Genomic DNA, 18,320 nt, shown 5'->3' on the forward strand with positions numbered 1-18,320 from the left:
GAAGAGCAGGGTGGCAGTGGGAAGAGCAGGGTGGCAGTGGGAAGAGCAGGGTGGTAGTGGGAAGAGCAGGGTGGTAGTGGGAAGAGCAGGGTGGTAGTGGGAAGAGCAGGGTGGTAGTGGGAAGAGCAGGGTGGTAGTGGGAAGAGCAGGGTGGCAGTGGGAAGAGCAGGGTGGTAGTGGGAAGAGCAGGGTGCAACATGGTGCATCTCAAGAGATTTCATCCTGCAAAATGTATTAAAAAAAACATTGCTTTAAATGATTTCCACCTTTGGGTACCACCATTTGGATGTTCATACTTCAAACAGCTTCATGTTTGACCTAATTTCCTGCTGACCATTGACACAAGGATGTGTTTGGTAGTTCTGCCAGACCAGCCTCACCTGGGCCAGTCACTGATTGTGGTGTAGAGTGAAGTCATCAGTGCCTTAATCATTGTGAGTAGGGCCAGGAGGTTCTCTTAGCCATGGTCAGGAAAAAGTATTGGCCCTAAATATGAAACCCAATCATCCAGTCACACGGTCAGTGCATATGTTGAATGATGTCCATGGAAAGTACGTTTAGTCCACATAATGATTATACATGGAGAATGGGGCCTCTGAATTAATTCATCAGTCAACGTCCTCGACTATGTTGGCTGTTTCAAAAAATATATCAATCAATCAATTAATGTATCAGTATACATTTTTTTACATAAAGGTTCTGTAGAAATGTGTATTTGTTTTTACGCTGTCGGTAATGGTTTGTGTTACATCATGTTTATTCATTTTCCCAATACACAATCTTTTAGTAAATGGGAATGTTAGCTAATAGATTCGTTTTCTTCATCCAGTGGAGAGATAGCAGGCAGAAAAAAATTCCCTTAAAGGGTCATCAGGGTCACCATTGAGGATGTAAGTGAATCACTTGGCAGTTGACACACATTTTGCCTGTATTCTTCGCAACATGTCTTATTGACATAACTCTTGCCATTATGTCAGCTGATGCTGAGTGTACATTGAAAACAGGTGATTTTGGACCAGTACCCCATATTCAGGTGAACTGCAATGGTTTCCTATTTATGGACTGGTAGCGAAGCGCAACTCGCCTCTGGACCAATCAAAGGCGAGCTAACAGGTCAAGGAAATCTGTAACTTAGCTGATTTATAGATAGCTGTTTGGTGAACTTAAAACCGTGTGTGGACTGCATATGCGCCACTCGGAATCATCTCTTTCTATAAACTCACTGTTTTTGCACTTTTATTTTATTTTTTAAAGGGGATTTATATTTTAATAGAACAATGGAAACTATATATAGGTATTTTCCCGTTATTCTCCTATGTCTGAGTTTGAACCTATTCAGCTATGCGTGGGGTTCACCTGTGGATGTATATGGGAAAGTGGTGGAGCTCGTGTCGCCAGGAGAGGAATACCTGGATGAAATGTCAGTTCGCTCCTTTTTCAAACTGTTGGAGAAGCGTGTGCAGTGCCCTGGTGTGTCGTGTGAAAAGGTAACTTTTTTCTTACACTCGCTTCAACTTGGTTTTAGGAAAGGTCGAGGTCCAATCTGCACCTGTTACTGTGCCGTGCGCTACACACAATGGAATACAGCGCTGTACATTTGTCATAGTGCTTTTTCAGACCTAGCTTGTTTATTAAGCCTAAATCTGTATTATATTTTTTTTATTGACCAGTCTCGAACCAAGTCTTTTTTAAATTTTATTGATACATATATCGTGAGCACTGAGCAATAATGATATGATAATGATAACCGTAATGATTCTGACTATTAATATGTAGGTATTATATAGAGAGAATACACGACGTCAGCATTGCAGATAGTTTTGTGTAACTTATGTATTAAAATCATTAAGTTCTACCAATGATGTAAAACACCCTGATCAATATTTAACTAATTCCATGTGTTAGGGTATTATCATAGATTATAGCAATGGCTTTGACTTAAATCACTTGTGTAAAACAAATAAATAAATATATATATCGTGGTTGTATTACCCTTTTACTGTGCAGCCTGTTTAAACGTCTAAATGATTGGGCATTCTGTTTCACGTAATTTAATACATTCAATGTAAAAAATAATAATACATTACTCTGTCCATCATGCCATTGCACCACAAGTACTCCAATAAGTGTTCATTTTGGTTTAATTTGACTACAGTAGAAAAACATGTACACATCCATTTCTTTGAATACATTTTTCTTCTGTTGTTCAGACATTGAAGGCCTTGGACTTTACCGTGGCAGGTGTAATCTACCCTTGTGACCATGTAGAGGAAGTTTTCTGTCACATGCTATGTGAGACGTGTGTTATAGATTGGCCAAACATGTTTGGGACTAACACTAATGATCAGTAGTTAAACAGCATGTTCTGCTAATGCAACAATGGCTTGAGATCTTACTCATACGTGGTCATGATGCTGGAGAATCAGGAAGAAATCTCTGCACACTTCCAGTGAGATGCACATTTATTTTAATAGATACGGAGCTTTCGGTCAGTCGACCTTCATCGAGCTCAGCCTCTTTTAAAAGAAATGTGCATCTGACTTGAAGTGTGTCAAGACTTTTTTTTTTCTTTCTTTCTTCTGTTTCTCCAGTTGAGCATTTAGCCTCCAGCACCACTAATCGGTTCTGGACTTCTGGTAGACTCTACAGAAGAATCTGTTTAGATAATAGGCCAAGTCACTGTATGTCCTGACTCAAAAAGCCAGAGAATAGCTGTTAAAGATCAGAAAATTAGATTTTTATGTCTCGCATTCACCCAACCTATACTCCTTTAGCTTTGTGGTCATAATTACTGACTTTACAAGACACTACGTTGGTTTTCTCTCATAAATTAGGCATATATTTGTACTGGGTAGATAAATAATCTAAATGAAACACTGAAGCCACCCTGCTTCTTTCTAGTGTCTCTCTGTGCAGTCAGTAGACCAGCTGGTGGGTAACTTCACCAGCACTGGTGGTCTCCTTCACAAGGGGGGCTTCTTCAGAGTAGCGGCAGGATGCTGCCTGTACCTCAGCTCTCCCTCAGAGGCCTGCTCTGCCGTGAGGGCAGGGAGGTGGGGGGACGAGACGGACAACTTCATCCATGAGATCACAGGCTATGACCATGGGGATGGACACGGAGACAGGGAGAGCAGTGGGATAGAGACACTGCTCCATAACTTGAAGAACTACTACAAGCCCGATCAGCAGTACGACCAGGTTGGTGCTGCTGTGTTAATAAGAATGGCAACACATTTTATATACTGTACCTTCTAAGGTTGTGCAATAGAAACCCAATGAACTACCGTTAGCAACAGTGACCTGTTTTCTAACAAACTCATTTGAGTAGATTTGTTTCAACAAAATATTTATATTCTATTCAACGGTGTATGTCTGTCCCTCGTTATGGTAGCAGTGTCTTACTGGTCAAGACATCCTGAAGGAGATGAATGATGGTGTCCCACACAACATGGATGTGATGTTTGGATACATAGTTTACCATGCTTTGCAAGGTGACTGCATGACTGCCAGAGCACTACCTGAAGAGGACTACTTTCTGGATTTCATATTCAACTCCTTCGGTTCTGACAACATTACCATACATGGTACAGTAAGAAACAACTATTCCTATTGGTACGAAATGTCCGTGCTGTAATATTGCCTCATGACAAACTACTATCGCTATTTAGTATGAATCATTTTCCTCGCACTGTTTAGTTTTATTACACTGTAATGTCATGCTCCTGGCTGTACTGTAACATCAACCCACTCATTAATCCATCTTGTGCAATACGTAGTTCATCATTCATTTACCATGATGCTATTAATCTTATCCTCAAACCCTATGTTAATGTTACCCTCAAATCCTATGTTATAACCCCATGAAGCCTGGATAATGAGTTTATATTGCTGTTCCTCAATGGCCTAATATACTCTACCAGCATATTACTGTTCCTCAATGGTCTGCTAATATACTCTACCAGCATATTACTGTTCCCCAATGGCCTGCTAATGTACTCTACCACCAAATAACCATATCATTGTGATTAATCTCTGTAGAGCTGGAAGGTCTTATGAAGAGCCTGCAACTGGGTGGAATCCATGAAGAGGATCACGATCATAGAGATCAAAAGGGACACCACAATGACCATGGTCACGATGACCACGTTGACCATGACCATAGTGACCACAGTACTGTTAGCAGGGGTCGGGGGGGTCGAAGTGGAGGTGATGCCTTCAGGACGAGTCATGAGGAGGGGTACCACCATAGGAACATCAGCAGCTGGGAACTGGTAATTGTTATTCTCAACCACCATGGTGCTTTGTCTGTAATTAGGTCAAGGCCATCGCTCCAATCTTCTGAAGAGACCTTCAGGGGCTTAACGACGCACGCACGCACGCACGCACACACACACACACACATACAGGCTCCTTCACTCTGACTCATTATCAGACTGCTAAACCCCTGGTGTCCGCTGCATCTCCAATGAGCCTCAGATGTGCAGTAGATGGCCTGAGCTATTGGCAGCTGTAGGATTCTCCCCATGGTAATGTCTATATTAGAGAAATCTGAATGAGAAGGAACACTGCTGAAGGATAATAACATGTTACTTGTAATATGTTGGTCCCCACTTTGTGAATGCCCAATGACATCTTACTGTCAGTTAATCAGTTAGCGACAAGGAGTGTCAATTCAAAGAATAGACCAATGGGCTTTGGTCAAAAGTTGTGCACTGCAAAGGGAATAGTGATCCATGTGTTTCAGCCCTGTTTCCTCCATGTGGACGTGTTTCACCCCTGTTTCCTCCACGTGGATGTGTTTCACCCCTGTTTCCTCCACGTGGACGTGTTTCACCCCTGTTTCCTCCACGTGGACGTGTTTCACCCCTGTTTCCTCCACGTGGATGTGTTTCACCCCTGTTTCCTCCACGTGGACGTGTTTCACCCCTGTTTCCTCCACGTGGATGTGTTTCACCCCTGTTTCCTCCACGTGGACGTGTTTCACCCCTGTTTCCTCCACGTGGACGTGTTTCCACCCTGTTTCCTCCACGTGGACGTGTTTCCACCCTGTTTCCTCCACGTGGACGTGTTTCCGCCCTGTTTCCTCCACGTGGACGTGTTTCAGCCCTGTTTCCTCCACGTGGACGTGTTTCAGCCCTGTTTCCTCCACGTGGACGTGTTTCAGCCCTGTTTCCTCCACGTGGACGTGTTTCAGCCCTGTTTCCTCCACGTAGATGTGTTTCAGCCCGGAGGAGCTGATAAAGATCCATGGGCTGAATGGATCTAGCCTGTCCAGGTCTGACGTGGCCCGGCTCAGCCCAGCCCTGGTCCAGCAGCTCCTCAGTGGTGCCTGCAACAGCATCTCTCCCCCCACTGGACCATTAGACCAGCTCAGCACCACAGAGAGTGAGTGAACTGCTACAGTCCGAGCCACTGTGATTCTGCGTTGTGTACTCTTGCGATTGATCTATTGATTTCTACAGTACACTCTATATTCAACACTCATTCCTTTCCTTTTGATACAGAAAGTCCCATTCCTTAATGATAAAGGAATTATAGAGAGACTATGCAGAAATACATTTCCTCTGTTTGTAAATATGAATGCTCCAAAATTCAAAATCACAAAACATGAGGCTCTTGTCCAAAAAGACGAGAGCCTATTGCATTCGGTAGGACTAGAGCCTATTGCATTCGGTAGGACTAGAGCCCATTGCATTCGGTAGGACTAGAGCCCATTGCATTCGGTAGGACGAGAGACCATTGCATTCGGTAGGACGAGAGCCCATTGCATTCGGTAGGACGAGAGCCCATTGCATTCGGTAGGACGAGAGCCCATTGCATTCGGTAGGACGAGAGCCCATTGCATTCGGTAGGACGAGAGCCCATTGCATTCGGTAGGACGAGAGCCCATTGCATTCGGGAGGACTAGAGCCCATTGCATTCGGGAGGACTAGAGCCCATTGCATTCGGGAGGACTAGAGCCCCATTGCATTCGGTAGGACGAGAGCCCCATTGCATTCGGTAGGACGAGAGCCCCATTGCATTCGGTAGGACGAGAGCCTATTGCATTCGGTAGGACGAGAGCCTATTTCAAGCATAATCACACAATGTTTACTGTATTATCTAACAGACCTTTTGTGGCTTGACTGAGCCCATTACATTCGGTAGGACGAGAGCCTATTGCATTCGGAAGGACTAGAGCCCATTACATTCGGGAGGACTAGAGCCCATTGCATTCGGGAGGACTAGAGCCCATTGCATTCGGGAGGACTAGAGCCCCATTGCATTCGGTAGGACGAGAGCCCCATTGCATTCGGTAGGACGAGAGCCTATTGCATTCGGTAGGACGAGAGCCTATTTCAAGCATAATCACACAATGTTTACTGTATTATCTAACATACCTTTTGTGGCTTGACTGAGCCCATTACATTCGGTAGGACGAGAGCCTATTGCATTCGGAAGGACTAGAGCCCATTATATTCGGTAGGACGAGAGCCTATTGCATTCGGAAGGACTAGAGCCCATTACATTCGGTAGGACGAGAGCCCATTGCATTCGGTAGGACGAGAGCCCATTGCATTCGGTAGGACGAGAGCCCATTGCATTCGGTAGGACGAGAGCCCATTGCATTCGGTAGGACGAGAGCCCATTGCATTCGGTAGGACGAGAGCCCATTGCATTCGGTAGGACGAGAGCCCATTGCATTCGGTAGGACGAGAGCCCATTGCATTCGGTAGGACGAGAGCCCATTGCATTCGGTAGGATGAGAGCCCATTACATTCGGTAGGACTAGAGCCCATTGCATTCGGTAGGACTAGAGCCCATTGCATTCGGTAGGACTAGAGCCCATTGCATTCGGTAGGACTAGAGCCCATTGCATTCGGAAGGACTAGAGCCCATTGCATTCGGTAGGACTAGAGCCCCATTGCATTCGGTAGGACTAGAGCCCATTGCATTCGGTAGGACTAGAGCCCATTGCATTCGGTAGGACTAGAGCCCATTGCATTCGGTAGGACTAGAGCCCATTGCATTCGGTAGGACTAGAGCCCATTGCATTCGGTAGGACTAGAGCCCATTGCATTCGGTAGGACGAGAGCCCATTGCATTCGGTAGGACGAGAGCCCATTGCATTCGGTAGGACGAGAGCCCATTGCATTCGGTATGACGAGAGCCCATTGCATTCGGGAGGACTAGAGCCCATTGCATTCGGGAGGACTAGAGCCCCATTGCATTCGGTAGGACGAGAGCCCCATTGCATTCGGTAGGACGAGAGCCCCATTGCATTCGGTAGGACGAGAGCCCCATTGCATTCGGTAGGACGAGAGCCTATTGCATTCGGTAGGACGAGAGCCTATTTCAAGCATAATCACACAATGTTTACTGTATTATCTAACATACCTTTTGTGGCTTGACTGAGCCCATTACATTCGGTAGGACGAGAGCCTATTGCATTCGGAAGGACTAGAGCCCATTACATTCGGTAGGACGAGAGCCTATTGCATTCGGTAGGACTAGAGCCCATTGCATTCGGAAGGACTAGAGCCCATTACATTCGGTAGGACGAGAGCCCATTGCATTCGGTAGGACGAGAGCCCATTGCATTCGGTAGGACGAGAGCCCATTGCATTCGGGAGGACTAGAGCCCATTGCATTCGGGAGGACTAGAGCCCATTGCATTCGGGAGGACTAGAGCCCATTGCATTCGGTAGGACGAGAGCCCATTGCATTCGGTAGGACGAGAGCCCATTGCATTCGGGAGGACTAGAGCCCATTGCATTCGGGAGGACGAGAGCCCCATTGCATTCGGTAGGACGAGAGCCCCATTGCATTCGGTAGGACGAGAGCCCCATTGCATTCGGTAGGACGAGAGCCTATTGCATTCGGTAGGACGAGAGCCTATTTCAAGCATAATCACACAATGTTTACTGTATTATCTAACAGACCTTTTGTGGCTTGACTGACTGACTGACTGATTGGCTTGAGTCTGGCACTGTTATTATATTTGTAACCCCTTAATGTTAATTATTTCTCCCCACAGAGTTTGTGTATGCCTCCATAGCCAATCTGCTGATCTGTCTGGCCGCCCTGGTTGGCGTTATGGTGCTGCTGTGTACCTCCTGCAGCAGTGTCTTCCAGCTCGTCATCCAGTTCTGTGTCAGCTTGGCTGTGGGCTCCCTCACTGGGGACGCCCTGTTGCACCTCCTGCCTATGGTGAGCACCACAGTACCATATCCACATCACTGAGCCCAGCTGATTCAAGCTGAGATGCACTGAACTGGCCTGGTTATGCATCCATCATAGTTGCTGGAATGTCCAATGTGAAAAGAAAACCACTTCTCTAGCCAGCCAGACCTCTTCCTCCTCAACACTTCATTAAAGTGTTGTGGTTAATGTCAGTGTGACCCAATGATCAGCCAGATGTCTGAGAGACCATGGTAAGTCAGAGCAACACATACAGTAGTCCCATCTGATGCTTCCTAGCCTTATTTCCCCCAGGGCAGAAGTCTGAAGGGGATACTTCCTGCTGTTGCAGCTCAATCCATTTAGATCCATCATGTCAACATCGCAGGGCGAAGTATTAGCAGGCTGTCACACTGTGTCATCCCCTACAGTGTCAAATAATAACCATGTGAGGAACAAGAACGACACCTTCAGATCGGGCAAACGGAGAAATGGCCCCTTGTTCCTTCAGGGAACTTTAGGTTATTACAAAGCCAATGATAAGAGCAACATAACAATGTGTCCCAATGGTCCGACATGACTTCCTATCTTCCTCTCCTTCACAACCACTTATTTAGAGGACTTGATTGGTTAAAGCAATATGGTGGATAGGTACTGGTCTCCACTCTAGACTTTCATCTGTCAGTAGTGATTGAAGGAGGTCATTTCAGACTAATGGACCCTGCACAGGTTGATTGCGTCTCCAGTATTTGGTATTGTGTAGTGTATTACACTTCACTTGAACCTGCCTTCATAAGAGCTACGCAACACTGTCATAGCACTGTCATAACACTGTCATAGCACTGTCAAAGCACTGTCATTGGGCTGACTGTCAGACTGGGTTGTGACTGTTTCCTCTGTTGGTTCAGTTCCTAGGCCTCCATGTTCACAGTGAAGGAACAGATCACAGCCACTCAGAGGAGGTTCCAGACTACATCTGTAAGATACTGGTGATGATGGCTGGCATCTACTGCTTCTATCTCATGGAGACTATCTTCTCCATCATCACCACTCATAAGGACAGCCATCACCATTCCCTGCATCACCATGGGGTAAGTAGTGTCTATCATCTGGGCTGTGTTCAGTAGGGCATGATGTAGCAAAATGTATTGCAACAGGAAACAAAAATATGGGTTCTTATTGGACACGACCAGGTGGTACCTCTCCATTTCAGACGGTTTCTAAACCTTATCTCCTTACTGAACACCTCCGTTCTGTTAGCTTACTGGTTCAGTGGATCCATGGTGAAAAGAACTCCCACACACGCACACTTGCAATACACCTTTTAATAAAGTGCAATGTTTCGGTCAAAGATATTTCAGGTCTTTCTGGTTCCAAAATGTGAGAATTGTTAGCTATCACCCGTAGATACATTTGAAGTCTGAAGTCTACATACACCTTAGCCAAATACATTTAAACTCAGTTTTTCACAATTTCTGACATTTTATCCTGGTAAAAATTCCCTGTCTTATGTCATTTAGGATCACCACTTTATTTTAAGAATGTGAAATGTCAGAATAATAGTAGAGAGAATGATTTATCACATTTATCACATTCCCAGTGGGTCAGAAGTTTACATGCACTCAATTAGTATTTGGTAGCATTGCCTTTAAATTGTTTAACTTGGGTCAAATGTTTCGGGTAGCCTTCCACAAGCTTCCCACAATAAGTTGGGGGAATTTTGGCCCATTTCTCCTGACAGAGCTGGTGGAACTGAGTCAGGTTTGTAGGCCTCCTTGCTCACACATGCTTTTTCAGTTCTGCCCAATAGTATTGAGGTCAGGGCTTTGTTATGGCCACTCCAATACCTTGACTTTGTTGTCCTTAAGCCATTTTGCCACAACTTTGTAAGTATGCTTGGGGTCATTGTCCATTTGGAAGACCCATTTGCGACCAAGCTTTAACTTCCTGACTGATGTCTTGAGATGTTACTTCAATATATCCACGTTTTTCCTTGTTAATGATGTCATCTATTTTGTGAAGTGCACCAGTCCCTGTTGCTGCAAATCACCCCCACAACATGATGCTACCACCCCCGTGCTTCACGGTTGGGATGGTGTTCTTCGGCATGCAAGCCTCCCCCTTTTTCCTCCAAACGGTCATTATGGTCATTATGGCCAAACAGTTCTATTTTTGTTTCATCAGACCAGAGAAATTTCTCCAAAAAGTACGATCTTTGTCCACATGTGCAGTTGCAAACCGTAGTCTGGCTTTCTTGTGGCGGTTTTGGAGCAGTGGCTTCTTCCTTGCTGAGTGGTCTTTCAGGTTATGTCGATATAGAAGAGGCACTGAGTTTGAAGGTAGGCCTTGAAATACATCCACAGGTACACCTCCAATTGACTAAAATGATGTCAAATAGCCTATCAGAAGCTTCTAAAACCATGACATAATTTTCTGGAATTTTCCAAGCTGTTTAAAGGCACAGTCAACTTAGTGTATGTAAACGTCTGACCCACTGGAATTGTGATACAATGAATTATATGTGAAATAATCTGTCTGTAAACAGTTTTTGAAAAATTACTGTACATGTTCTTTGTTGTGATGTTCCGGGCCCAGACAGATACATTGTGCCATTGTGTTTCCAGGAGGAGTCTGAGCCCCATCACTGTGACCATGGTAAAGTCCTGGAGATGTACCTGCAGGAGAAAAATAACAAGCAGTCAATCTCCCAGACTGACCTGGTAGGTTCTGTACCACTTATTCACAGACTGACCTGGTAGGTTCTGTACCACCTATTCACAGACTGACCTGGTAGGTTCTGTACCACCTATTCACAGACTGACCTGGTAGGTTCTGTACCACTTATTCACAGACTGACCTGGTAGGTTCTGTACCACCTATTCACAGACTGACCTGGTAGGTTCTGTACCACCTATTCACAGACTGACCTGGTAGGTTCTGTACCACTTATTCACAGACTGACCTGGTCGGTTCTGTACCACCTATTCACAGACTGACCTGGTAGGTTCTGTACCACCTATTCACAGACTGACCTGGTAGGTTCTGTACCACTTATTCACAAACTGACCTGGTAGGTTCTGTACCACCTATTCACAGACTGACCTGGTAGGTTCTGTACCATCTATTCACAGACTGACCTGGTAGGTTCTGCACCACCTATTTACAGACTGACCTGGTAGGTTCTGTACCACTTATTCACAGACTGACCTAGTATGTTCTGTACCACCTATTCACAGACTGACCTGGTAGGTTCTGTACCACCTATTCACAGACTGACCTGGTAGGTTCTGTACCACTTATTCACAGACTGACCTGGTAGGTTCTGTACCACCTATTCACAGACTGACCTGGTAGGTTCTGTACCATCTATTCACAGACTGACCTGGTAGGTTCTGTACCACTTATTCACAGACTGACCTAGTATGTTCTGTACCACCTATTCACAGACTGACCTGGTAGGTTCTGTACCACCTATTCACAGACTGACCTGGTAGGTTCTGTACCACCTATTCACAGACTGACCTGGTAGGTTCTGTACCACCTATTCACAGACTGACCTGGTAGGTTCTGTACCATCTATTCACAGACTGACCTGGTAGGTTCTGCACCACCTATTCACAGACTGACCTGGTAGGTTCTGTACCACTTATTCACAGACTGACCTAGTATGTTCTGTACCACCTATTCACAGACTGACCTGGTAGGTTCTGTACCACCTATTCACAGACTGACCTGGTAGGTTCTGTACCACCTATTCACAGACTGACCTGGTAGGTTCTGTACCACCTATTCACAGACTGACCTGGTAGGTTCTGTACCACTTATTCACATACTGACCTGGTAGGTTCTTTACCACCTATTCACAGACTGACCTGGTAGGTTCTGTACCACTTATTCACATACTGACCTGGTAGGTTCTGCACCACCTATTCACAGACTGACCTGGTAGGTTCTGTACCACTTATTCACAGACTGACCTGGTATGTTCTGTACCACCTATTCACAGACTGACCTGGTAGGTTCTGTACCACCTATTCACAGACTGACCTGGTAGGTTCTGTACCACTTATTCACAGACTGACCTGGTAGGTTCTGTACCACCTAATCACAGACTGACCTGGTAGGTTCTGGACCACCTATTCACAGACTGACCTGGTAGGTTCTGTACCACCTATTCACAGACTGACCTGGTAGGTTCTGTACCACCTATGCACAGACTGACCTGGTAGGTTCTGTACCACCTATTCACAGACACACCTGGTAGGTTCTGTACCACCTATTCACAGACACACCTGTGACGTTCTAAACCCTCTATCTGCTCTCTTGGAGATCTGAGTCAGAGGTCCATGACTGAACAGCCAGTATCCTAGTAAAGCTGTGTTTTTACCTGACACAGTATGTAGTCTCAAGTCTTTACTATCCGTGTCTCTGAACACCTTGTCCTCCACTAACTTGTTCACGCCTGCTGTAATTCCGATGTTATACTTCTGTAAAATTCTGATCCTAAAAGGTTGAAAGTGAGCCCAGTGAGGACACAGAGAAAGCCTTTCCAGAACCAAACCAGCGCTCAAGAGGTAAGATAGACAACCCAGGTCATCATACAACCTGTAAGGAAGAGATTAAAAATAGGTCAGGGTCTGACAGTCAGGGCGTTCACTGGAAAGCTGATATACTGTGAACTTACTGTGCGAGTCAAGTCTAGTCAATGATTACACACATTTAGCGTGACAAAGAGTAATGTGCACCAAAGAGCTTTGTTCACTTACACGAGGAACAGCAATACAGGGATTCATTACTGCAGGGGTACAACATTTTAGCTGCAGATGCACCCAAAAACACCCTGTCATATCATTGTAAATGATAATATCAACAGTGACAACAATTTATTTATCTGACATGATTAAAATGAGACATCATCCTTTATGTAATCTTTATAAACAATTCAAGCGGACTCATTAAACAGAGAACGTCCCTGGTCATCCCTACTGCCTCTGACCTGGCGGACTCATTAAACAGAGAACATCCCTGGTCATCCCTACTGCCTCTGATCTGGTGGACTCACTAAACACAAATGTTTTGTTTGTAAAATATATGTGAGTGTTGGAGTGTGTCTGTGGCTATAAGTACATATAAAAAACATGAATTATGCCATCCGGTTTGCTTAATATGAAGAATTTGAAATGATTTATACTTTTACTTTTCATACTTAAGTATATTTGAGCAATTACATTTACTTTTGATACTGAAGTATTTTAAAACCAAATACTTTGACTTTTACTCAAGTAGTATTTTACTGGGTGACTTTGACTTGAGTCATTTTCTATGAAGGTATCTTTACTTTTACTCAAGTATGACAATTTAGTACTTTTTCCACCACTGGTTCCAACAGATGTAGGATCTTAATTTGATCACCCTGTTCTTGCAGGAAATGCAAACATGAAGTAAATTTAAGGTTTAAAAAGACTTCTAAAGTTAGTAATTTCCACTTTAAAATGTCAGACTTGATTTGTCCTAACTAACAATGTATCAACCCCTACAAAAATGTCCATTAATTGTAATCCACACACTAATTCATATTTCCTGTTGCTACAGGATACTTTTCCTGTTGTGAGAAACTGGTCAAATTAAGATCCTACATCTGTATTCTGTATTCCAGCCTAATGACATTGGCTAATCAATAATGCTGTCATTGTGATATATGAATTTAGACACATGATTAAAAATAGCCAAATGTAACTTTAGTTCTTTAGACGACTGAACCTTTCTCTGAGTTTCCCTTCTGTCTCTCCCCTCCACTAGAACAGCGTCTGCTACCCTACATGGTTACCATAGGGGACGGGATACATAACTTTGCCGATGGCCTGGCTATCGGAGCGGCCTTTTCTGTTTCCTGGAATTCCGGCCTTGCCACGTCTTTGGCTGTGTTCTGTCATGAGTTGCCTCACGAACTGGGTGAGTGTAGACTGATGCCTCTAGTTGGTCATGTTGAAAGAGATTTTCAGGGAATGAGACCCAGCCACATTAGTACTTCAGATGTTTATTTTATATCAATTAGTGTGTGTGTGTGTGGTGTGTAAAATGGTGTTTGATTTCTGGACAATATTTTTTCATTTCAAACAGTCAAGTGTTAGACTGGATGAGTAGTAGTGGTAGATGATTAGCCACGACTTCTCTCTCCATACAGATTCCTATTCACTCAATCCCTCCAATGGCATCAACCTAAGACCTACATTTTTATCACTGACGTCCCTTTTAAACCTCTCCGTCCTACATTTCCCAGGTGATTTTGCAATCCTGCTGCACAGCGGGTTGTCAGTGAAGAAGGCCTTGATGCTGAATGTGGGCAGTGCCCTCACATCCTTCATCGGACTCTACATCGCCCTCACCGTCTCTACTGACCTGGCCACCAAGCAGTGGATTGCGGCCATCACCTCTGGTCTCTTCCTGTATGTGGGTCTGGCTGATATGGTTAGTACACTAGGTTTACCACATTCTCAAACAGGCTGTGAGGAATCACTTATTTGTGTTTCTCTTCAAATGAGAGTTTATCGTACAAATTGTTCAAATGACCCTTCGCTAAGCCCTGCCGTCTTGGTTACTGTTGCAACTTTGGACAACATTTTCCCCTGGAAGCCCAATTATGACTTGGGCCTTAAGTGTCTCCTGGCTATGTCACCTGACCAGGAAGAGCTCTGACCCCTAGTTATGGCACGTTTGCTCCTATGTCTTTCATCAATTCCCTAATGCCTATCTTTCTCTGTAAATATGCTATATTTGGGCAAGGAGTTAAATGCAGTCGATTGTCTTGCTTCTTTCTCCTCCCAGCTCCCCACCATGATCCATGCGGACAACCGTAGGCCCTGGCTCATGTTCCTGCTCCAGAACTTAGGACTGCTGTCTGGCTGGGGCATCCTGCTGCTCCTTTCTCTGTATGAAGAAAATATTGGCTTCTAGAGCCTCCTAGTCCTCACACTGTACAGTACAATGCAATGGATTTGTATACAATTACAAATTACACTGTATGTAAACTATGCTATATTTGACCTGTTTTGATACATTTAATTTAACACGCTTGATCATTCTATATGATGGAAAATTTCCTCAAAATGACTTTCTAGATGATATATGCGATTTATAGTCTAGTTCTGTTGTATCTACCACATAGAAGTGTAGTCTGCTGGTGTTCAGTCTGAACCTGCTGTTGGTGCTAATGTTACTGTTGGAAAGGATTTCATCTGTATGCGATTTAGTTCAAACTGTAATTTATACCACCGATATTTATAATGGGACTCACAGTTCCTCAGCCTACTGCCTCTGTAATTGCCACATCTTTTGTATAACCACATACCATAACAGTGTGACTGCAGGGAAGTAGGTAGATTCTGTTTTCATTTGTGATCGTGTGACGTGTGTAGTTAGCGGTAATGCAGAGGTTGACAGTATGTATACATGTGAGAATGTGACATGTTTAGATTTGTCTAACTTTGTCATATGTGTATTTTTACTTACAGTATGTGCCACCAATCCCACAAAACCCCCAAAAAGTAATAAAATACGCAAAGAAAATAATAATTCTGATACATGTTGTTTCTGTATAGCTTTCCTTGTTTAGCACATACATTGAGCACAAAGCCATATGATGCTTTCCAGCTGCAGTATTTTTTCCATTCTGTCCAGTCTACCACTCAAGAGAATTCCCTGTAAATGGATACAGGAAATAACATCCTCTAGATACTTGGTTATATGACATGATTAGGTACGTCGGCAGTTTCACTGTTCAGAGTCCACACTTTCGAAGACAGACGGCTCAAATCCATGGATCGCAACTTCAGATAAATCAGAGGTGGACCCTCATTTTTAAAAATCTTTTACGGTAGATCACCAGTCAGCATGGTGATTCACTGTAGTTTGTCTGATTACCAAGAGAGGGGTTATAAAGAAGGGTTGGTACAGCAAAGTATATCAGCAGAGATGACAGGCATTGTGGATTCCATTTGATAAAATGGTCATCGTAACAGTCAGAGCAAGGGAGTGGAAGAGCTATATGTCAAGGCTGTATGCCTCCCAAATAGCACCCTATTGCCTAATTGGTGCACTACTTTTAACCAGAGTCCTGGTCAAAAGTAGTGCACTATATAGGGAATAGGGTGCCATTTGGGAGGCACACAGAGTTTCTGGTCCATACAGTATGACCAACAGTAAAGAGCAAGGGCAATAGGGGCGTGGCCCCGCATACAGAACACTCCACACAGGTATGACCGTAAGTCCAAGGGAGTTAAGTGGATAAGACGGATGATTTAGCAGCCTTACTATAAATATTTAGAATCATCTCTATGCACACCAGAGCTACAGATAAGATTAGAGGTTTATTTGGCTCATCTTTGTTTTTAAATAAAATGGTTAAGTTAATAAAAAATACTAATAATATAAGATGCATGTGTTTGTTTAGAAACATCGCCACATTATGTCAGTGGCCTAGAGACAGAGAGATCCCAGCTGTTTAGGCTTCTTCATCATAAACTACTATAATGATTCCTTATGGTTTGACTGTCTCAGCTTTGGTCCTGTTGTCTCTTAGTTCCTGTCCTGTTTTCTCTTAGTTCCTTTCCTGTTTTCTCTTAGTTCCTTTCCTGTTTTCTCTTAGTTCCTGTCCTGTTTTCGCTTAGCTTCTGTCCTGTTTTCGCTTAGCTTCTGTCCTGTTTTCTCTTAGTTCCTTTCCTGTTTTCTCTTAGTTCCTGTCCTGTTTTTTCTTAGTTCCTGTCCTGTTTTCTCTTAGCTTCTGTCCTGTTTTCTCTTAGTTCCTGTCCTGTTTTCTCCTAGGCTCTTTCCTGTTGTCTCTTAGTTCCTGTCCTGTTTTCTCTTAGTTCCTGTCCTGTTTTCTCTTAGATTTCTCTTAGCTTCTGTCCTGTTTTCTCTTAGTTCCTTTCCTGTTTTCTCCTAGGCTCTTTCCTGTTGTCTCTTAGTTCCTGTCCTGTTTTCTCTTAGTTTCTGTCCTGTTTTCTCTTAGTTCCTGTCCTGTTTTCTCTTAGTTCCTGTCCTGTTTTCTCTTAGTTCCTGTCCTGTTTTCTCCTAGGTTCTGTCCTGTTTTCTCCTAGGTTTTGTCCTGTTTTCTCTTAGTTCCTGTCCTGTTTTCTCTTAGTTCCTGTCCTGTTTTCTCTTAGTTCCTGTCCTGTTTTCTCTTAGTCCTGTTTTCTCTTAGTTCCTGTCCTGTTTTCTCTTAGTTCCTGTCCTGTTTTCTCATAGTTCCTGTCCTGTTTTCTCATAGTTCCTGTCCTGTTTTCTCCTAGGTTCTGTCCTGTTGTCTCCCAGGTTCTGTCTTGTTTTCTCTTAGTTCCTGTCCTCTTTTCTCTTAGCTCCTGTCCTCTTTTCTCTTAGCTCCTGTCCTGTTTTCTCTTAGTTCCTGTCCTCTATTCTCTTAGCTCCTGTCCTGTTTTCTCTTAGTTCCTGTCCTGTTTTCTCTTAGTTCCTGTCCTCTTTTCTCTTAGCTCCTGTCCTGTTTTTCTTAGCTCCTGTCCTGTTTTTTCTTAGCTCCTGTCCTCTTTTCTCTTAGTTTCTGTCCTGTTTTCTCCTAGGTTCTGTCCTGTTTTCTATTCGTTTCTGTTTTGTTTGAAAAAGGTCCAGATTTTTTTGTTTTGTTTTTACAAACAACTTTCCAAAGAATAATACGATAAACAAATACTTGAAAGTGGTGAAGTTATGCCAAGCTACTCATAGGGAGTTGATGACACACATTAAATTTGAACTTTATAGTGAATTGAGGATTTTGTCTCCAACATAAGTGAGGAAAAATGGTTTCTTATAAATAGGGATTTATTCATATTGACCACTAGAGGGAGCTCTGAGCATAATAATGTAATGTCTTTCATTTTGCCCTGAAATTCACCCCAGACACATGGCCACAGAGACAGACATACAGTATCACTGTAGGATGTTCTCTTTCCACAGAAATTATAGATGAGGGTTGTCAATGCTTGATTATAAGAACATGGTGTTGTAAATAGTGAGGTAAATTGATATTCTTCACAAATCCCTGCTATATTTAAAGAGATGAATGTTATTTTATATTGCATTCACATCTCACATTTCAGTCCACTGCAGTTACAGCAATTTGACAGTTGTTAGAACATTTATCATGGTCCACCTATTATAATTTGACTGTT

The 18,320-nt window shown here is 43.6% G+C and overlaps 1 protein-coding gene across 2 annotated transcripts; it reads left to right on the forward strand.

The window, feature by feature from the left end:
* Positions 1-1,142: 1,142 nt before the first annotated feature.
* On the forward strand, positions 1,143-15,726 carry LOC149975637 (zinc transporter ZIP4-like). 2 transcript variants are annotated; one of them, XM_090206841.1, is made up of 12 exons: positions 1,143-1,487; positions 2,902-3,198; positions 3,392-3,584; positions 4,039-4,271; positions 5,214-5,385; positions 8,018-8,190; positions 9,069-9,251; positions 10,785-10,880; positions 12,671-12,734; positions 13,960-14,112; positions 14,441-14,628; positions 14,986-15,726. In XM_090206841.1, exons 1-12 carry the CDS (start codon positions 1,278-1,280, stop codon positions 15,112-15,114), a joined length of 2,091 nt encoding a protein of 696 aa, XP_090062967.1. In that variant the 5' UTR covers positions 1,143-1,277; the 3' UTR covers positions 15,115-15,726. The 2 variants fall into 2 exon arrangements, with proteins under 2 accessions (XP_090062967.1, XP_090062968.1); XM_090206842.1 differs by having other exon boundaries at positions 3,395-3,584.
* The last annotated feature ends 2,594 nt before the right edge of the window (positions 15,727-18,320 follow it).

The sequence above is a fragment of the Oncorhynchus mykiss genome, chromosome 18 (assembly GCF_057628025.1).
Source record: "Oncorhynchus mykiss isolate SJ-2025 chromosome 18, ASM5762802v1, whole genome shotgun sequence".
Lineage (NCBI taxonomy): Eukaryota > Metazoa > Chordata > Actinopteri > Salmoniformes > Salmonidae > Oncorhynchus > Oncorhynchus mykiss.